This window comes from Myotis yumanensis, unplaced genomic scaffold, assembly GCF_028538775.1.
Source record: "Myotis yumanensis isolate MYYU_CA2020_CCGP unplaced genomic scaffold, mMyoYum1.0.hap1 SCAF_10, whole genome shotgun sequence".
Taxonomy (NCBI): domain Eukaryota; kingdom Metazoa; phylum Chordata; class Mammalia; order Chiroptera; family Vespertilionidae; genus Myotis; species Myotis yumanensis.
The window spans coordinates 41,959,170-41,981,271 of NW_027223761.1; the positions used below are offsets into that span (position 1 = coordinate 41,959,170).

The following is a 22,102-nucleotide window of genomic DNA, read 5'->3' on the forward strand; positions in this document are numbered from 1 at the left end:
GACCACAGCATGGTGTCCCCATGTCACAATTCAGGTCCGACACCTCCCTGTCTCCTCAATGACCTGCCCAACCACTCCAACTTAAAGATCTCACCTCTCCTAGAAGGTTTCTGGCTTTCCATACAAACAGAAACACTGGCAAGACCAGAGTGAACCCAACTACCTCATGGATCCTACAGCCATGGGGTGCAGGCCTACCGCAAAGCTACACACACACACACACACACACACACACACACACGCACGCTCCAGGAAGAACTGGTGCTGAGGGACAACCAGTGGCTGTGGGACTGCAGCAGCTACAAAGTGAGGACAACTCTGACAGGAATCGGCCAAGCAAAGGCAGATTCAGGCTTCCTCACCAGGAAGAGAGAAGCCACCAGAGGTCAGAAAGGTGGGTCCTCAGGCGACCTCTTTGTGGGGGAAGGGCTGGATTCTGCCCAAGAAGAGCACCACCTGCATGGAAAGGAAGTGTCTTCAAGCAAAGAACTGCACCTGACAATCCATCTTCCTCCCTGAGCTGCCACCCACCGCACTGCTGCCATCACCCTCCTAGGGGTCCTCTGGACGTGGGCATCGTCCTCCCAGCCTGGACACCAGCATGTGCCAAGCCACACCACTTGGCCTCTTGGAAGCTAATCGTAGACCAGTGATGGCGAACCTATGACACGTGTGTCAGAGGTGACACGCGAACTCATTTTTTGGTTGATTTTTCTTTGTTAAATGGCATTTAAATATATAAAATAAATATCAAAAATATAAATCTTTGTTTTACTATGGTTGCAGATATCAAAAAATTTCTATATGTGACACGGCACCAGAGTTAAGTTAGGGTTTTTCAAAATGCTGACACGCCCAGCTCAAAAGGTTCCCATCACTGCGACAATAGGACGCTGTTACCCTCTCATAGAGAAGAACGTCAGTGTGCCCAGGAAAAATTCTTCCCGGCCCTGAGTAGGAGCAGGGGTGATGGGAGGAAGGCAGGCCACCTCCCAGAAATACACCTCTCAGATTCCACAAGTCACCATTGTGGGGAGGCCCAGGGCAGCACAAGGGCACCCCCTCGTCCCCTTCAGGGGAGAACTCCCACACTGCAAAGCCCTCCTCAGCCCGAGGCCAAGCAGACCCACTGAAGGAGCAGAGGCAAGCTCAGAGTTGTCACAGAGCCTGGTTAACGTGGCCTGGGCAGCAGACTGTGGACCAAAGGGGCCACATGCTGACCTGACAAGCTCAGGGGAGGCCTGCATGGCAGTCTTCCAAACTCAGAGACCTAAAGTAACCACATTGGATGGAATGTAATTAAACTTTAAAAGCAGTTATGGTGGGCAGTTACGTCCTAGGCCTGTATCTTCACTGACAAGGTCAACCTTTACCTTAACTGAGCCTGTCTTTTTCCATCTATGATAACATACCCTTGAAATGTCTGGGTAACTTATAACTTCCCTTTTTCTGGAGCCCCTTGTGTACAACCAAATGTGCTGGGCGCCAGGACAGATACCCCAATTCCTTCATTATCATGTGAATTGTCGTGCACCCATCTAAGTATGTGTCCATCATTTTACTTTTTATCCAATCCCAGGGGTTTCCCCTGCTTTGCTTTATCCCTCCTGCTTCATCAATCAGCAATGAATTCCATGTAACCCACCTACGTCCCTCCTTTGATTGCAAATGTATAAATAAAAAGTTAACCCCTCCATTCTCGGGAGCAGTATCAATTCATTGAGGTTCTGCTTCCCGGCATGTGTGGACAGTTTGGCTCAAACTCACAAAAATTCTCTCAATGTTTTTTTCCGTTAACATTACTAACTTCACTTGCTTCTTATAGAGCCTTACATCAACTTTGTTGCTATTGTTCCACGTCCTTGTACTAAGTTAAGCCCCATTTCCTGGTACTCCATTGGACCTGGAATCGCCATTCGAGTCAGATTGGGAAGCCACGCCCTTAAGCCAATCAGAGGGGGAGGGGGTGAACCATGAGTCAGCGACATGGAGGACTGGCTTCCCCTTCGGTGTGCTCGGCTCGGCACATTTTCCTGTTGGCCTTGCACGCTTTCGGAGAAGTACCTTGGCCTTACCGAGCGATTCTCAAGTTCCCGTGGCGCCTTTTAGGAGCATTTCTAACAACAACACCCCAGACCACCAGCACTCACTGCACAGACCAGGGCTCCCTGCTCGGCCTCTGACCAGGCAGGACGGGGTAGCACCGCCCCCAGGACGTGATCCCACAACCAGGGCTTCCTTTCCGGTCCCCAGAGCCCCAGGGTCCGGCCGAGCGCCTACAGCAGCCTGGACCGCGGGGTCGGGCTTTGTCTGTAACGCGGCGGGACGAGGTAGCCCCGCCCACGAGGGCGGGCCTCCAGGACGGAGCTTCCGGTGATGGAGGCGCGCGCCCGGCTGGTGGAGTTGGTGCGCGCTGGACGCGTCCGAGCGCTGTTCACCGTCTGCGAGGCGGCCGCGGGCCCCTCAGAAGTTCAGGGCTAGACCCGTCCTCCCGGAGCCGGTCCGGAGGGAGCCCGAGGAGCGCCGGCGGCCTTTCCTTGCGGGACACAAAGGGAAACGCGAAGTGGAAGTGTGGCAGGTGAGTCTGGCGGGCCCGGGAGGCAGCTCCCCAGGCGGGCACTGGGCAACGAGGGCCGGGGAGGAAGAGAAGCAGAGAGGGAAGGGAAGGGAAGGGCCGGAGAAACAGTGTTCTGAAGACCAAGGGAAGCAAGTCTCCGCCCGAGCGGAGTGCCCCCTGGATTAAATGCCACTGCGATGCCTTGTGGAACACGAAGAACCAAATGAGGGCACTGTTATGGGTTAAAATCCGCGAGATAGACCACCGACTCAGAATTTAAATTAAAGAGCCTTTATTAAGCTGGGCAGCTTTCTAACAGCGCGTCCGTCCCCCCTGAAAGATCAGACGGAGGCCTAAAACCAGGACTACAGGCTTTATTAGAGGAGAAGCACCTGCCCCGGCTGTCTCGCAAGGGGAGAGCAGCAACATGTGCAGGGGTGGGCACGCCTTTTGAGGGGCGGAATGGGAAGGGGTGGGGGGCTTAGTGTACTCGGCGCACACTGATTGGTGGCTTACTGCATTGTCCATATAGGACAAGGGCTTAGGGTATTTGGCAGGTGTGGATTGGTGGTCCAATGTATAGTCCATATAAGGTACCTGGTTAGTCACTCAGGTATTTCTGGGCTGCAGGTTACGTCATAACCCGCCCACCGCTTGGGGGAAGGGAGGATCTATCATTCCAGCCTTTTGGTAATATTAAAAAAAATTGAGAGTCCGGGCAAGGTCAGGAGGCGAATGTCTGTCTTCTGTAGCTACTTCCTGTTCAGAGGGGACGTCGTCAGGGGCATCTACCTGGGATCTCAAAGATTCCGGCGACATAGGTGTCTCTAGGTTCTGAATTCAAGGCCAGATAGATTTCTCCCACCTTCTGGTTGGCGAAAGCCTGCATTCTGTTCTGCAAAAAACTAGTAAAACAGCACATGAGACAGGGGCAAAAGAGCAAAATTAAAAGAATAAATACCAGTGGGCCTAATAGTGGGAGGAGCCATGGAGTAAGTGAGCCAAAGATGGCATATCCCTCTTCTAGCTGGTTACGTTGTCTTTGGTCAATCCTGTCCCGGAGGGATTTAATGTGATGTTTGACAATTCCTGATTCATTTACAAAGTAGCAGCATTCTTCCCCAAGAAAGACACAGTTACCTACTTATTCAGCTGTCAAGAGATCTAAAGCAAGCCAGTTCTGTAGGGCTACTGCTGCTAAGGAGTCTACCTGCCTTTGAAGGGATTCAAGGGAATTGCTAATGATGGAGATATCTTCTGAAAATTCAGCAGACAATCTGTGGTGGAAATGAGAAGAGGAGGAAATGCCTCCTATGCCTGTCACTACTGCAGTGAGGACTCCCGTACCCACTAAGAGGGGAACAAGAGCCACCGTTTTGTGGTGAGACCTGAGAAGACCAAGAGAGGATTCGAGTTCTCCCTCTGTTCTGATAGAAAGATTGGGGGTTAGGAAGACATAAAGGCAGAGCGAGTGTGACAGGTCCTGTGGGACACAGGTGTAGTCTGTAGTCCCACAAAGGAGAAAAATACCAGGTGGAGGCCAGGCTAAGGGAGAGGGTAAATTTATAGATTGTGCACAGTAGTAAGGTGCAGGAGTAGTTGAGGTAGTGATTTGAGAGGTATTTGTTAAACAGGTAGTGTTTTCCATATTAAAGAGAGATGTTGTATAGGGTGCGTTGAGGTCTCATATAAGTGAGAGTTATGTTAGTGGTCCAATAGGTTGGGATTGGAGTGGCTATGATAAGGGTTCGAGCCAGTGACAGACAAATCCAGCAAGATGTAGAGAAGGAGGGATTGATGTTAGAGAGTAGATGGAAAGTTGTGTTGGTGAGAATGGGCAAAGAAGTAGGTTCAAGGTTTGCAGGGCGAGAGAGAATGTCCTTTAGTGAGGGAGGGATAGGTCAGGATTAACAAAGACAATTATAGTAGAATTGATGACTCCCTCAACATCCCAAGTTCGTTTCACCTGAAAACGTCAAAAACTTTCATTGGTGAACTCATTGTTAGCTGCCTGTAGGAGGATTATGGTGAGGAGACTTATAAAAGGAATTCGAAAACCTGAGCTTCTTCCAGAGTAAAAAGTCGGAGGGTTCCTTGCCAGGTAAGAGCCTGTGAGGAATGATGGGTCATCGGGTCCTGAATGGTGCCGCTGAGTCTTCTTCGGGGATGGTGGGGAACATTTGGTGAGCCTGAGAGAGGTAGGTATTGCAGTGAAAGTGGGAGGGAATGATAGCATGGGCTGTTATCCAAGGGAAAAGAAAATAGGAAGGAAAGGAGCAGTGGAAGCCGGGGACCTGGATGGTCGGATAAGAAGTAAGACACTGTGTCTCTTTTCCTTCTCATCACATACACAACCTTCATAAATTTCACACTTTCAAATTAGCCTTCACACCTTCTTTCTATGTCCTTCAAAAATGCATAACCATGCCTCAGACCGTCCATTAAATATTTCTCTTACTTTCAAGAAAGTATACATCAATGTTTCAGTATTGTTTAACCCACAATGCTCCAAAGTCTTTAAGTTAATAAAGACTTTGGAAAATTATGTATAGGTATATGAGGCCGGAGAAAATGGAGGAGGAGGAGGGAACAGGCCGCGCAGCCTGTTCCAGACCTCTAGCCGCTTGGATTTTAAAACCGCCGCATTTTTCCTAGAGATAACGATCTCAGTTTCTGATAGTAGCCGGACTGTTGAGTAAACCTGCCCAGTCAAGGAAGTTGTCTTTTGGGAAGAGTGGAGTGGGCGAGGGGAGCAGGGTAAGAAGATGCTGAGGTCAGAGTAGTTTTCAGAGCATTAAAAGGGTGAGAATGTTGGCCTTGGGATCTATGGGCTCAGTAAGGGGGTCCCTTCGCCATGTCACGTCATAGAGGAGCTTTGCAAGAAGACTACAGTTGTGAACCCGGAGGCGAGAGTACCCAGTGAGCCTGAGAAAGAAGAAAATTTCTTGTTCAGAGGAGAGGACAGTCTTAGATGAAATAAGGAGATAAGGCGTTTACAAGTCCCGGGAATGGCACAGCCTTGTGGGGTGAGACCGTGAAACTGAGGTAGGCGACTGTGGTTTGGGACAACTGGGCTTTATGAGGGAATACATGGTAGCCCTGGCCGGGCACCAAGGTAGAATGAAAAAAGAGTGAATGGGGGAATTTATTAAGATGCAGTGTAGACGTGAGGTGGCTAATGGCTGTGAGACTAATCTGTCAACCCCCATAATGCAGACTGAGGAGTGGACAAGGGTCCCAGCGAATTCGGAGAGGGCAGAATAAGTGGCCCACTGTCAATTAAAAAGGAGATCGGCTTACCTGTCGCCACAGTCCTTACCCAAGGCTCTGTCCTGGTGGTGTAAGTCTGTGGGGCCCTGTCAGGGCCTGGGCAGCTTCTTTGGTGGCCAGTCCCAGGAGGTCTGGGAGCTCCAAACTGGATTCAGAGGGTGGCTTCGCTGGACTGGCTGAGGCCTGGACCGGAGGGCCAGACTACAGTCTGATTTCCAGTGGCCGTTCCTTCCGCACCTTGGGCAGGGCCCAGGCGGGAGTCTCAGGTTTGAGCAGGACTTGGCTCACTGTCTTTCCTTGCTGCTTTTGAGGCATGGGCCCGGAGAAGGCTTAGCCCCTGACTTACCCGCAGTTGGAGGACTGGCACGTCCTTTGGGGTTCGTGAGAGCGGTGGCTAGGAGCTAGAAGCCCTCCTAATGGGCCTCAGCCTTGGCCTGATCTCGTCTTTGATTTTGGATATGGGTTTCCTCGTCTCTATTATTAAAGACCTTAAAGGTTAACGAGGTCTTCTTGAGGGTTTTGTGGAAGTTTGCTACGCATGTCGGGGAGAGTAAAGGTGGTCAGGTCAGTGGAAAAAGAAACCTGAGATGCCTCTCAATCTGTGTGAGGCTTGACATAGAGAATGGGACATTTACTCAGATTATGCCCTCAGTTCCTGCTGCCTTCCTCGGGTAGAATGAACGCGGGAATAGAAGAGGCTGTTGAGGAAGGCAGTCTTTGGGTGGCCTGAGAATGAGTGTTAGTGGGAAAAGCTGTTTTAGAGCTCACGTTCTCAGGATTTGGGCTCTCAGAGACTGGGGAGAAGATGGCTGCTGGTTAAAGGGTCTGAAGAGAAAGAGCCAAGATATTTTGAGAAATATCAATTTGAGAAAGATCAGAGAGTGAGAAGGTAATGACTACCCAGATAATAATACCCTCCCCCCTGCGACTTTCGAGCAAAGGGAACTGGCCAGCCACCTGAATTTGGGGCGGGGGGGGGGGGGGGGGGAATTGGGCAGAGAGCGCACAGGAGCAGGCAGGCAGTTAGAGGTCTCAGAGAGCGTGGGATGCAGGTTTCTACGGCAGGGCTGTAAGGGTCAGAAGACAGAGAAAGGAGCTGAGAATCAGTTTGAGAGGGCAAAGAGGACTTTGCGAGGAGGATCTGATGAGTGGAACATGAGGAGTAAAGCGAGGGATGAGAGTGGAGGGAAAAGGAAGCCTGTTCGTAGGGATTTCAAAAGCCTTCCCTGTCCGGTGGCAAAAATCTAGATCTCGGAGGATATTGGAATCAAAAGTGCTGTTTTTGGGCCACTTCGAGAGTTTATATTGTGGCCAGGTAGAGCTTCTTTGGTTTGATGTAGCCAGAAAGACCAAGGGTCGAGAGAGATTGGTGAGGAGACACCTTAAGGGTGTGTTTCAAGGGGGTTTGGACCAAGAGGTCCCTATGACCGGAGGGAAGGGCAAGTGGAAGTTGGGAAGGGAGAAAGGAGAGTCCTCCTTTTCCCTCAGCCAACCTGTAGCGAGAGAGAGAGAGAGAGAGAGAGAGAGAGAGAGAGAGAGAGAGAGAGACAAGAAAAGGTTCCAGGGTCGTCACCCTGAGACCTTTCCCGCGGAGTTGAAGAGAATTCCCGGCCAGGTACCTGGGCTTTCGTAGAACGCACGAGACGTGTAGCCGAGTAGACGGGAAACTCTGTAGGCCCTAATGCCCCTCCAGGTCACAGGGAGCTAGCAAAAAAAGGTAGGGGGGTGCGGTTTGGTAAAGTCCCTGAAGACTACCGGTAAAGGGAAGCGACGAGATCCCCATGTGTCCTGGTGCGGCAGGGTTCGAGAGGTGTCCGGAGCGGGCCAATCAACAGAACCGTACCACCGAGCAGAGCCAGAGCAGGAATCAGAAGTTTGGGCCTAGGTTTGAGGATCGTCCACGCTCCTGTTCACCTCTCCCGGGTCTTCGGCACCAAAATGAAAGATCAGACGGACGCCTAAAACCAGGACTACAGGCTTTATTAGAGGAGAAGTGCTGGAGTCCAATCCCAGCGGGTCCAGGGGTCCCCAAAGGTGTGGACGGAGTCGGCGAAGAAGGAATGACACAAAGACAGCCTTCAGTTGATCAGCAGCCTAGTCAGGACCTCTAGCCAGGATCTCCAGCCAAAGTTCTGGTCGGAGTTCTGGTTAGGAACTGATGAGGATCTGAAGAGGATCTGATGTTTATTGTCTTGTTACATTCGTATTTATACCAGCCGATTTTAATCCTGTCAATTTCTATTACAAAGGTTAGGGCGTTTCTTATCTCCATTCCAGGGAGTAAAGATTATGTAGCTTAACTACCCGCCTGGCACTTAATTAAGGGGTTGTATCCCCTCCCTAACCTCAGGGAAAGATCCCCACCTGGGGAAACAACCTTTCTCAGAGAGGTGACCTTGGTTAAAACACATGGCGCTAAGGAGAGCAAACATATTAAGAACAGTATGCTATATATGCCAGGTCCATTGAAACATATGCTGTGCAGATGTTTCTTTCCTGCAGCGACTGTGTCAAGCAGCAAGGATGGACCGGCTTCCTCAGAGAAGCACCTGCCAGGCTGTCTCGCAAGGGGAGAAGAGCAACACGTGCAGGGGTGGGCACGCCTTTTGAGGGGCAGAATGGGAAGGGGTGGGGGGGCTTATTGTACTCGGAGCACACTGATTGGTGGCTTACTGCATTGTCCATATAGGACAAGGGCTTAAGGTATTTGGCAGGTGTGGATTGGTGGTCCAATGTATAGTCCATATAAGGTACCTGGTTAGTCACTCAGGTATTTCTGGGCTGCAGGTTAAGTCATAACCCGCCCACCGGTTGGGGGAAGGGAGGATCTATCACCCCCTAGGAACCTCGCAGCTGCAGCACTGTCTAAGAGTGCAGCCAAGCTATTTTTGGCAAAAACTACAAAGCGTTAACTGGCAGGGTAAAAGTTAAGGTGGAAAACCGGGTCACACCTGGATGGAGCATATCATACCACTTTCTTTCTTTAAAACGATCAGTAATTTTTCTGTCACAGCCCCTTCCCCCAACACATTCAGTAATCTTTCCATGCCATGGTCCCTCCCCCAGCACAGGCACTGGATTTGGCTGAGAGCGGGTGTAGGTACATCGTGTCCCACTTACACTGAAGCCCGGAAAGCTTTAGATGTGGCCGTGGAAACACAGGTGATAGAGAAGAGGTACGCTTAGTGTCCTCCCCTTACCTGCTTCCAAAATCATGAATGAGTCCCTTGGAATTTCCAAAGGTTAAGTGATTAAACCAAAACAAACTCTTGGCTTTTGTATGTTACATTAGTTTAGATCCTTGGGAAGACATGTGTTTACACTGTCCTCTAGGCAAGAGCATCCAGGGATTAAGCGTAAAGATTCCAGTAAACACCCAGGGGGTCCGCATGTACACAGACTTGCTTGCAAAGACCAGGGAATAATTAGGGGCACCACCTTCGACACTCCCCTCGGTCTCCCCTAAGTCGGCATTGTGGTAAACAGGGCAGTAGGCCTCCCACACACTTCCCTTTTTTTTAAATTAAATCTTTATTGTTCAGATTACATTTGTTCCTCTTCCCCCCCCCCATAACTCCCCTCCTCCCAGTTCCCACCCCACCCTCTGCCCTCACTCCCCACCCACTGTCCTCATCCATAGGTGCACGATTTTTGTCCAGTCTCTTCCCCCATCTCCCATTCCCCTTTCCCCCCCAAGAATAGTCAGTCCATTCCCTTTCTATGTCCCTGATTCATTATAATCACCAGTTCATTCTGTACATCAGATTATTTATTCACTTGATTCTTTTTTTTTTAAATATATTTTATTGATTTTTTACAGAGAGGAAGGGAGAGAGATAGAGAGTTAGAAACATTGATGAGAGAGAAACATCGATCAGCTGCCTCCTGCACACTCCCCACTGGGGATGTGCCCGCAACCCAGGTACATGCCCTTGACCGGAATCGAACCTGGGACCTTTCAGTCCGCAGGCTGACGCTCTATCCACTGAGCCAAACCGGTTTCGGCTATTCACTTGATTCTTAGATTCACTTGTTGATAGATGCATGTTTGTTGTTCACAATTTGTATCTTTACCTTTTTCTTCTTCCTCTTCTTAAAGGATACCTTTCAGCATTTTGTATAATACTGGTTTAGTGGTGATGAACTCCTTTAGCTTTTCCTTATCTGTGAAGCTCTTTATCTGACCTTCAATTCTGAATGATAGCTTTGCTGGATAAAGTAATCTTGGTTGTAGGTTCTTGGTATTCATCACTCTGAATATTTCTTGCCACTCCCTTCTGGCCTGCATAGTTTCTGTTGAGAAATTAGCTGACAGTCATGTGGGTACTCCCTTGTAGGTAACTAACTGTTTTTTTCTTGCTGCTTTTAAGATTCTCTCTTTGTCTTTTGCTCTTGGCCATCAGCCCGCTTTGCGCACGCACCTCCACACCTTTAAATTTTCCACACTGCGCCTCCTCTGAGCCTCGGTATGCTGTTGTCTTTCCTTCTAGTTGAAGAGTCTCTCCTCAGCCAGCCTTCCTGTGGTTCCGGGTGATGTCTATTCCGTCTTTTAGTTGTATTTTTGAAATGGTTGTTTGCGGCAGCAGTCTCCAGTGTTTACCTATGCCACCATCTTGGTGGTCCTTATTCACACACACTTCCCTTTTATCACAATGTCCTCCTTACAAACTTTCCGAACAAGTCTCTTGTGCTCCCCAACATGTAAGGAAGGGGTAAGAAAACAGTCAGAAATCTGGAGTGAATGAAACCTAAACCAGTCAGTACCTTGGAGCTTTAGGACATTTGTGGATGAGCATAAAGTGCATCCAACCTCCACATCTGCGAGTGACGGTGTAGCTTATATCGTAGAGAAGCTGAATAAAATACTGAAAGCACCTGAAGGTATTAGAGAAAAATCAAGTCAGACAGAACCTGAAGGAAATTGCTGGAGAGAGTGGGAGCACCTAGGCAAGCCCCACATTTACCTGTGCTTCCCCCCAGGGCATTTACTAGCTCATAGAGCAAGGAAAAGAGACTGAGATGAAAGAGGTTGCCAGGGCTTGTGGCATTTCAGTTGGCTGGGAAGAAGGAAGTTGGAGTTCAGAGATGCCATGTGCTGGGGTCCATTCCCAGGGGTCCAGAGATTCCCAAAGGTGTGGGCGGAGTCGGTGAAGAATGTTTTACACGGAGACAGCGTTCAGAACACCCAAGCTCCCTTTAGTCTCTGTGTATCTTCCTATGCCTGGCTGAGGCCACAGGGAAAGATCCTGAGGCAAACTGAGCCTTTATTTTTATAGTCAGAGGTAAACAAGGTGGTGGTTACCAAAGTTACACTATTCTTGTGAGTTTCACTTGTTTTTGTTCTTGTTGCACTACCCTCAGCCATTAGCTTCCCAGGTAACATCTAGGGAGCCCTATAAGGTCAAGCCTAATTATGCTAAGAGGACTGTGCCCTCTAAGCTGGGACTTGTTTGTGACTTTGCCAACAGGTCAGTCAGAGGCTTTTAATCCTATATTGGCTCCCCACAGCCATGGAGTGTGAGATTTGAAATGGAAGCAGAAACCTTAGAGAAATGAGCCCAAGATTCAATGTGCAGTTTCCACTTGAGGTGTTTATCAGTTCCTAAGCCCTGCATGGTCAGGGCAACATTCCCAGCTCCTAAGTTGAAAGCAACAGTTGGTAAGCTAATCAGTTGTGCAGCCCAACCAGCTTGGCTCTGTAGTTGAGCATCGACCTGTGAACCAGGAGGTCACAGTTTGATTCTTAGTCAGGGCACATTCCTGGGTTGCGGGCTCAATCCCCAGTGTGGGGCGTGCAAAAGGCAGCTGATCAATGATTCTCTCTCATCATTGATATTTCTATCTCTCCCTCCCCTCCTTTCCTCTCTGAAATCAATACAAATATCTTATTTAATGAAGAGGGAATATGCAAAATGAACATCACAAATATTGCGGCGCCCATAATAGTGGCAGGTGTTTCTGTAACAAACTGTCTGCACCCAAGCAGAGGCTAAGCTCCCGTAATGAGAGTTAACCAGCAATCAGCAGGGACCTGAGGCTGCATCCCCCTCCTGGCGGGACTTGAAGGGGAATCTCAGGCCCTGTCTCCAACCTGGTGGGGATTGACAGGGGACCTCAAGGAGCTCCCCTCCACCCTGGCATTGGGCCAGGGAACCTCTGGCTGCACCCCCACCTGGCAGGGCTTAATGGGAGACCTCGGGCCACTCCCTCCAGCACTGGCACCATGCCAGGGAACCTCAGACCAAGCCCCCCTACCCAGCGGGGCTTGAGGGGGGACCTCAAGGCACACCCCTGGGCCAGGCCTGGGGACCTAAGGCTCCACCCCCATTTGGCATGCACTGGGAAATCTGAGACTGCCCACCCCTCCTGGCAAGGCTGGACAGGGGTGGGGCCGGCTGATCTGGGTCTTGTGCAATTTCAAGGAGCAAGCGGTGGGCTGGGATTTGACTCTGTGTCCCACAGCACACCCCATGCTGAAAAGAGGAAGATTTTCATATACATTTTACTAATTTTCTTTTATCACTGACGCTTCTATTATATAGAAAGCGCAAATAGGAATATTAAAATATTTCTACTAATTAATTCCCTTTTTAAAAAAATATATTTTATTGATTTTTTACATAGAAGAAGGGAGAGGGATAGAGAGTTAGAAACATCGATGAGAGAGATCGATCAGCTGCCTCCTGCACGCCCCCCACTGGGGATGTGCCCGCAACCAGGGCACATGCCCTTGACCGAAATTGAACCCAGGACCCTTGAGTCCGCAGGCCGACGCTCCATCCACTGAGCCAAACCTGCTCGGCTTAATACCCTATTAATGTGCTCGAATTTCCTGCACCAGGCCACTAGTATTAAAATTTAAAAAAAGATGTCACAGAGTATACAGTTGAAATCACTGCAGTGAGTAAGAGGACAAAGAAATTGACCTTTTCATGCAATAAATACATTTCCTTTGTTCTAATTTGGAAGAAGTATTCAGGTTAATATTTTTCTCTGTGCTTCTTTCAAGGTAACTGAGCTCCAGCTGCTCTTCTTCCCCAAGAAGATCCATGAGACACTCCTCAGGTGAGTTCTAGTCCATACTTCAGATTTTAGCCTCAAAAATATGTCCAGGGCCGAGTAGAGGAGTATGTAACAGTGGCCTCTGCTCCCTCCCACCTGTCAAATGACATCCCACCTAAGAAAATCACATCCTGGGCATGAAGATGTCTCAATTTCCCTGCCTGAAGCTTGCATCTCTCCAGCTGGGCTCTCCTCATCATTCTCAGATTTCTATGTTGTCACCACTTAGTTTAATGGAAATTACCATCCCCTGGAGCCGGGAGAACCGAGTTACTGCCTGAACCTACTTTTTTTTTCATCTGCAGTTTATCCAGTTACTTTCCCTGGTCCTCACAGAACTGTGCAGCTCCAGTGGCAGTTTTCCAAGATTTCCCAGGACTGAGAGGTTTCCCAGGAGGCATACTAGCATTCCAGAGCAGCCCCAGGAAAACTGGGTAGAGTCGGACCCACTCTTAATGGTGGAGTTTGTAGTCTCAGTTAGTGCACATGTGAAGTTCTTTCTTTTTTTTGTTTCCATTATATATATATTTTTTAATCTTCATTGTTCAGATTATTACAGTTGTTCCTCTTTTTTCCCCCATAGCTCCCCTCCACCCGGTTCCCACCGCACCCTCTGCCCTTACCCTCGCCACCCACTGTTCTCATCCATAGGTACATGATTTTTGTCCACTCTCTTTCTGCAATCCCCACACCCCTTCCCTCCCGCCTCCCCCAGAATAGTCAGCCCACTCCCTTTCTATGCCCCTGATTCTACTATATTCACCAGTTTATTCTGTTCATCAGATTATTTATTCACTTGATTTTTAGATTCACTTATTGATAGATGTGTATTTGTTGTTCATAATTTGTATCTTTACTTTTTTCTTCTTCCTCTTCTTAAAGGATACCTTTCAGCATTTCATATAATACTGGTTTGGTGGTGATGAACTCCTTTAGCTTTTTCTTATCTGTGAAGCTCTTTATCTGACCTTCAATTCTGAATGATAGCTTTGCTGGGTAAAGTAATCTAGGTTTTAGGTTCTTGCTATTCATCACTTTGAATATTTCTTGCCACTCCCTTCTGGCCTGCATAGTTTCTGTTGAGAAATCAGCTGATAGTCGTATGGGTATTCCCTTGTAGGTAATTGAGTCTCTTTCTCTTGCTGCTTTTAAGATTCTCTTTGACTTTTGCTCTTGGCATTTTAATTATGATGTGTCTTGGTGTGGTCCTCTTTGGGTTCCTTTTCTTTGGGGTTCTCTGCACTTCCTGGACTTGTAAATCTATTTCTTTCACCAGGTAGGGGAAGTTTTCTGTCGTTATTTCTTCCAATAGGTTTTCAATATCTTGCTTTCTCTCTTCTTCTGGCACCCCTATAATTTGGATGTTGGTACATTTGAAGATGTCCCAGAGGCTCCTTACACTGTCTTCATATTTTTGGATTCTTTTTTCTTTTTGTTTTTCCGGTTGGGTGATTTTTGCTTCTTTGTATTTCAAATCTTTGACTTGATTCTTGGGATCCTCTAGTCTGCTGTTGGAACTTTACATAATATCCTTTATTTCAGTCAGTGTATGCTTAATTTCTAGTTGATCCTTTTTCATAACCTAGAGGGTCTCACTAGATTTCCTTAGGGTCTCACTAAATTTATCGGGGTCTCACTAGATTTCTTGAGGGTCTCAATAAATTTATGGACGGTTTCTAGAAAATTCCTTGGAAACCTTAAAAGTGTGGTTTTGAACTCTATATCCTATAGTTTGCTTTCCTCCATTTCTGTCATTTGTGACCTGATTCTCTGTCTCCACATTTTTATGCTTCCCTGTGTTGACCGAGTTGCTTTCTAAGTTAGGTGTCCTAAAGGGCCCAGTGACTCAGCCTCCACAAATACCTGATGTGGACACTCTTGGTGCACCCCTTTGTGGGCTTTGTGCACAGTCTTGTTGTAGTCAAGCCTTGACTGTTGCAGGCATGGCTGGGAGAATCAGCCCTGTCTGCAGTGGGAGAACCCCCAAGCTGGAGCTACACCTCTGGGGCAGGACCCACCTCAGCGGGGCCCTGGTGCTCACTGAGTCCACCCCCTGAGTGTGTCCCCCATGGATCTGAGGAGCTGCAATCTGGATGCTCCCACGTTGACCACTGGGAACACTGGTTCTTGGATCGCTAAGGAGGTGCTAATTTATCCTCTGCCTGAGGCTACCCAGTAGGACCTATGGAGAGATTCCTCTTCTTTGTTTGGGTTTGGAGGTGCCCCGGTGAGGTCCAGCTGTGAAGCAATGAAAGCTGCTGTGGGGCTTTGGGCCTTTTTTGGATGTTCTGGGTTGCTCTGATTCAGCTGCAGTTTGTTAGGTAATTTTCAGGTTGCAAAGGGCCAGGCCTTTCATATGCAGCCTCTGCAACAGCTTGGGTGGCTTTGGGTCTCGGGATCAACAGGGCGGAGCAAGCAGCTATGGCTACTCCCCAGTCCTATCCTAAGTGGCCCCATGTCTCAGTGTCCAGGTAATCACTGCAAGCACCTCTGAGAGGAAGTCGCCCTCGAGTTCTGCCCGATGCCAGACTGTCCAGTTTCTCCACGTATGAGTCTGGGTCCCCAGAGACTCACCCAGAACTGCAGTCCAGAGCAGTCAGGAGCTTGGGACTCCCTCCCAATTGAAAAGACAACTGTGTCCTCAGCTGCCAGCCCTTTCTGCATGTGCCTCAGTATCTCTGCACTTTACTTCCACACCTCCTCTGAGTCTCAATGTGCTTTTCTCTTTCCTTCCAGTTGTAGAATTTCCAGTCAGCCAGCCTTCCTGTGCTTCTGGATGATATCCGCTTTATCTTTTAGTTGTATTTTTGAAGTGGCTATGTGAGGCCGCAATATCCAGTGTTTACATATGCTGCCATCTTGGTTTCTCCTCCCGAATTTCTTGGTGGTGATGGAACTAGCGTGCTTCCTGATGGTGGGAATGATCACCTCTGGGGAAACTGGATAAACGCCCAGGGAACTCTCTCTACTCTTTTTCTAATGTCTTGTATACGTTGAACTATTTCAAAGTAAAAAGTGTTTTGTTTTTTTAACATTATAGTGTAGGCCCTGGCCAGGTGGCTCAATTGGTTAGAGCAGCAGTTGCCAACCAGTGGTCCATGGACTACTGGTGGTCCATGAGGTCTGAAAGGTTGGCGACTGCTGGGTTAAAATGTCATCCTGTGCCCCAAAAGTAGTCTGTGGGTTCAATCCCCATATGGGGTGTGTACAGAGGGCAACCAATCAATATTTCTCTCTCACATCAATATCCCTTCCCCTTCCCCTTACCTTTACCCTTACCCTTGCCATTCCCCTTCCCTATGAAGTTCTTTCTCTTCCTGTTGAGGATGTGCCAGTGGGTGTACCCATGTACATATCCATTAGAATTTTTTTTTCAAAATTAAGTTTCTAGAGTTTTACTTTCCATATTAAGCACTACCATTTTGTGCAGACAATAAGTACAATTAGAAGGAGGCTGTTGACAATAAATGTGGGAAGGTATCTGAGGAAACAACCCCTTCAATTAAATCACTGCTTCATATAGGCCTCTCTGCTCTGGAGATGGGGAACATCTAGAGCAAGAATTCTCTCAGAGCCTTATCTTCTCTAGGTAGGACAGGAATTTGTGTCGTCACAAAATTATCTCCAGAGCCATGGTAACTGTTTCTCTTCATCTGTTGCTGAGCCTCGGGGAAGTCTTGTTGGAGTGAGCCAGTGCGCTGACAGCTCACAGCTCACAGCTGACAGATGTGGCATTAAGAGCCAGAGGAAATGGGGACATGTGGATCCATGGGCCTTCCTGAGATCTACAATTCTGGCCACTGTTGAACTCATCAATTTCAGATTTTTGCTTTTAACTAAACATGATATATTTAATTTTCATTTTTCTGAGATGGTTTTCCCTTATAGTTAGTGTTTCTTTAATGTTATGAGTGTCTTTTTTGTTACTGCTTCTTTTTTATCCATTTAAAAAATTTTAATCCTAGAAAAAAATATATTTCTCTCAAAGTTATTTTATATCTCTCTGTAGTTACTTCCATTAGAAGGTCCGTCTTCTCCAGACACCTTTTCATCTGAAATCAGTAGCAATTCACTTATATTTGTGTGCCCAAACACATGATTCTGTTTATCTCATCCAAATTATTTCAAAACCCAGGCAACAAGTGTACTTTAGGACATGGGTAACTGACCCTTTTTAAGCTACGCTTGCTGATACAAATGCTTTGCAGTGCAGTTGTTTGCCCTTTTTAAAGTCAACAGTTGGCCCTAGCTAGTTTGGCTCAGTGGAAGAGTGTTGACCTGTGCACTGAAGGTTCCCAGGTTTGACTCCTGTCAAGGGCATATGTCTGGGTATAAATACAGTCAATAATTGACTTCCAGTGTTTTCCTTGTGATGGACATTTCCTCTTCTCTCAGGATCACCTAAGTGGGTCAGAGCATCCTCAGCACTAGGTCTTGGTGGAGATGCCAGAATGAGAAGGCGCAAGAGTCATGGTCCCCACCAAACAGCCTCCCAGGTGACGAGTTCTGGGACTGGAACAGGGACCACTGTGCCCCTGGCTGCCTCCTCTCCTGCCATCCTCACCCTGTTTAACCCACCGAGGCCCCCAGCTGATTTTCCTGTGATCTTTGAGGATGTTGCTGTGCGCTTCTCTAAGGAGGAATGGTGCCTCCTTGATGAGGTTCAGAGACACCTGTTCCTCGAAGTGATGCTGGAGAACTTTGAACTCATATCCTCTCTAGGTTGTTGCTGTGGAGCAGAGGATGTGGAGGCACCTACTGAACAGCATGTTTCTGGGACAGTGTCACAGGCAAAGAACCCCAATGGAGCTGTGTCCTCCCAGAAGAGCCACCCCTGTGAGTGTTGTGGGCCAGTCCTGAGAGACATTTTCCACTTGGTTGAGCAGCAGGGAACACAACACAGCCTGAAACTATTGAAGTGTGGGGCATGTGCAAAGCAGTTTCATTTCAGCCAGAAAGCCATTGGCTGCAACCAGTCCCTTGCTCAGAAACATGGTGTCTGTAATGGACTACAGTGTTTTGTGTGCCGTGAATGTGAAAAATCTTTTACAAAAATCTCTGATCTCCATTATCATCAGAAATTGCACACAGGAGAAAGTCCATACAAGTGCAATGAATGTGGGAAATGCTATAAACAACAATCCACCCTTATTCTACACCAGCGAATTCATTCTAAAGAAAAGCGTCATGAGTGTGGCGAATGTGGGAAATTCTTTAGCCAAAGGGCAAAACTCGTGCAACACCAGAGAGTTCACACTGGAGAAAAGCCATATGAATGTGTTGAGTGTGGGAAATCCTTTAGCATACATTTTAGCCTTGTTCGACACCAGACAGTTCACACTGGAGAAAAGCCATATGAGTGTGGTGAATGTGGAAAATATTTTACTGGAATCTCTGGTCTTTATCGTCATCAGAGACTTCACACTGGAGAAAAGCCTTATAAGTGCAATGAATGTGGGAAATCTTTTGTCAGAAACTGTCAGCTGAGTTATCATCAGAAATGTCACACTGGAGAAAGGACTTATAAGTGCAGTCTCTGTGGGAAATCTTTTACCACTCGCATCGACCTCAGTTATCATCAGAGACTTCACACTGGAAAAAGGCCTTATGAGTGCAGTCAGTGTGGGAAATCTCTTACCACTAGTGATGGCCTCCGTTGTCATCAGAGACTTCACACTGGAGAAAGGCCTTATGAGTGCAGTCAGTGTGGGAAATCTTTTATCAGTAAGAATAAGCTCCATTGTCATCAGAAAATTCACACTGGAGAAAGGCCTTATAAGTGCATTGAATGTGGGAAATCTTTTGTCAGGAACTGTGAGTTGAGTTATCATCAGAAATGTCACAGTGGAGAAAGGACTTATGAGTGCAGTCAGTGTGGGAAATCTTTTACTAGTAAGGGTAGCCTCAGTTGTCATCAAAGACTTCACACTGGAGAAAGGCCGTATGAGTGCAGTCAGTGTGGGAAATCTTTTACCCGTAAGAATAAGCTCCATTGTCATCAGAGAATTCACACTGGAGAAAGGCCTTATGAGTGCAGTCAGTGTGGAAAATCTTTTGCCAGTAAGAGTAGCCTCCATTGTCATCAGAGAATTCACACTGGAGAGAGACCTTATGAGTGCAGTCAGTGCCGGAAATCTTTTGCTAGTAAGAGTAACCTCTGTCATCATCAGAAACTTCACAGTCGAGAAAGGCCTTATGAGTGCAGTCAGTGTGGGAAATCTTTTACCAGTAAGAATAAGCTCCATTGTCATCAGAGAATTCACACTGGAGAAAGGCCTTATGAGTGCAGTCAGTGTGGGAAATCTTTTACCACTAGTGATGGCCTCCATCGTCATCAGAGACTTCACACTGGAGAAAGGCCTTATTATGAGTGCAGTCAGTGTGGGAAATCTTTTACCACTAATGTTGGCCTCCGTTATCATCAGAGACTTCACACTGGAGAAAAGCCTTATGAGTGCAGTCAGTGTCATAAATCTTTTGCCACTAATGATGGCCTTCGTCATCATCGGAGAGTTCACACCGGAGAAAGGCCTTATGAGTGCAGTCAGTGTGGGAAATCTTTTACCAGTAAGGGTAACCTCAGTTATCATCAGAGAATGCACACCGGAGAAAGGCCTTATGAGTGCAGTCAGTGTGGGAAATCTTTTACCAGTAAGAATAGCCTCCATTATCATGAGGGTCTTCACACCGGGGAAAGGCCTTATGAGTGCACCAAATGTGGGAAATCATTTGCCCTGAACATTCAGTTGCATCTTCATCAGAGAGTTCACAGGAGAAACGGCTCAGGAATGCAGTGAATGTGGGAAATATTTTGCCAGAAACAGTTACTTTCGTTGTCATCAGAGACTTTACAGGTGTGCCTATACTTTTGAAAGGAATTACTTTCAAAGATCTTGCAAAGGGCCATGTATCCTAATGTCTGCATTTCCATGGGTGATGGTCACTTGGGTATAGGATAGTAGGGTTTAGGGCAAAGCATAATTACTACAGAATCACTGGCTTAATAGAGATTGTGCATAATTCTTAAAATGGAGATAGGTTTCATTTATCTTTATCAATAACTCATAATACGATGTCCAAGTCAGAGGAGAGGAGAATGTTTAACTTAAAGAAATTAGGAAGTTGTGATTTAAGCCAATTGCATATTTTTGCATTCTTCCAGCAGTGTATGACAGAGTTAATTCCTCCACATCTAGAAAAGGTTTGCTCAGTCCTTTATTTAAACCGTTTTGTAACTTTGTCATGCTATATCACTGTTCTCTGTTTGCATTTTTTCTAAGGCTTTATGGTGAGCCTTTTTTCAGATGTCCATTTGCTATCTCTATATTTGGTTAAATGTCTGAGCATATGTTCTGCCAAATCTATGAATTTTGGCAAGTTTCTTTAACAAACTGACAGTGAAACAAAAATGCAGGTTAGAATTTCACTCATTTTGTATCTTTTTTGCTTTGTAGGATAAGTGTTTTTCATATTGGAATAAAATAAAATGAACAATTGACTTAAGATAAGGATCTTATTTCATTCTTTGGATGTGAGTATCTAGTTTTCCCAGCACTGTTCATTGAAAAGAAACTATCCTTTCCCAAGTTTGTATTATTGGCTCGTTTGTTAGAGAGGAGTTGGCAGAATATGCATGGGGCTATACGACTACTTGGAGATAGGTCCTTTTTTAAAAATATATTTTTATTGATTTTTTACAGAGAGGAAGGGAGAAGGATAGGATAGAGAGTTAGAAACATCGATGAGAGAGAAACATCGAACAGCTGCCTCCTCCACACCTCTCGCCCCCCCCTCCCCCCTCGACTGGGTCTATGCCCTCAACCAAGGTACATGCCCTTGACCGGAATCGAACCTGGGACCCCCAGTCCGCAGGCCGACTCTCTATCCACTGAGCCAAACCAGCCAGGGCGAAATAGGTCATTCTTGGGGACATCACAGTCGGCTGCAGAGGTTATCAAGATGAGGCACTGAGGGGAAGGGAAAAATGAACCAACTTGGGACTGATCTTTACAGTCAGTTTAGAGCAGTGGTTCTCAACCTTCCTAGTGCCGTGATCCTTTAATACAGTTTCTCATGTTGTGGTGACCCCCAATTACATTCTTACAAATTGAACATAATTAAAGCATCGGGATTAATCACAAAAACATTATGTAATTATATATGTGTTCTGTGAAAGGGTCGTTCGACCCCCAAAGGGGTCGCGACCCAAGGTTGAGAACTGCTGCAGAGGAAGCACTGCAATGTGACAAGAGCCCTGAGTTGAAATTTGCATTAACTAGATGACCTTTCAAAGAATAGCAGCTCCTTTCACCATGAGATATAGTTTCTGAGAAGGAAAGTTTGTTGAGACTTTAAATATAGTAAGACAGTGGCTTACACAGTTCTCAGTTCCCGCAACATTGCCATGATGTACTAGTGTTGTTAGCCCATTTTATAGAACAGGAAGATAAGGCTTAGCAGAGTGAGCTAAACTGTCCCAAATCACAGGGCTAATAGTGACACAACCACAGACTGTGCTGCTCCTGGGGGCTTCTGGTTAAAGACTCTTCCTCAGTTCTGCTGCCTCATTGTCAGCCACGTCCTGCTCTGCCTGTGTCTCTGGACCTGTCCCTCTGTCTCTATGCTGTGTGAATTGTGTCCTTGTCCATTTCTCATAGGACACCTTCTCAGCTTCCTCTTGTAGTTAACAGTTTTCTGCCTCTAGAACAGGGGTGGGCAAACTTTTTGACTCGAGTGCCACAATGGGTTCTTAAACTGGACCAGAGGGCCGGAACAAAAGCATGGATGGAGTGTTTGTGTGAACTAATATAAATTCAAAGTAAACATCATTACATAAAAGGGTACGGTCTTTTATTTTTTTTAGTTTTATTCATTTCAAACGGGCCGGATCCAGCCCGGGGGCCGTAGTTTGCCCACGGCTGCTCTAGAACAACTTCCCATTCTTCACTGTGTATGATGAGAGCAAGTTCTTCTTTTCTTCTGTGGCCATTTTTCATTGCACTGTCCCCACATGGCATAAACATGAGAGCCCTCCCTCTCCCTGTCCTGGGGCCTCTGTGGGAGGTATGGGGCAGTAGGAGAGGACGGCAATGGTAAGGCCCCATCTTCTCACAGACGGGCCCCCCTGCGGCACAGAGACCATCTCTCCAGAAAACAGCATCACGAATCCAGCTGGACATACAAAAGGAAAGGTCACCTTTACCAGTAACCCCA

The 22,102-nt window shown here is 47.2% G+C and overlaps 1 protein-coding gene across 2 annotated transcripts; it reads left to right on the forward strand.

The window, feature by feature from the left end:
• The first annotated feature begins 2,403 nt into the window (after positions 1–2,403).
• On the forward strand, positions 2,404–20,391 carry LOC139017283 (zinc finger protein 814-like). Of its 2 annotated transcripts, none has more exons than XM_070425471.1 (3): positions 2,404–2,578; positions 12,837–12,892; positions 17,285–20,391. In XM_070425471.1, exons 2-3 carry the CDS (start codon positions 12,877–12,879, stop codon positions 19,684–19,686), a joined length of 2,418 nt encoding a protein of 805 aa, XP_070281572.1. In that variant the 5' UTR covers positions 2,404–2,578; positions 12,837–12,876; the 3' UTR covers positions 19,687–20,391. The 2 variants fall into 2 exon arrangements, with proteins under 2 accessions (XP_070281572.1, XP_070281573.1); XM_070425472.1 differs by having other exon boundaries at positions 17,612–20,391.
• Positions 20,392–22,102: the final 1,711 nt, after the last annotated feature.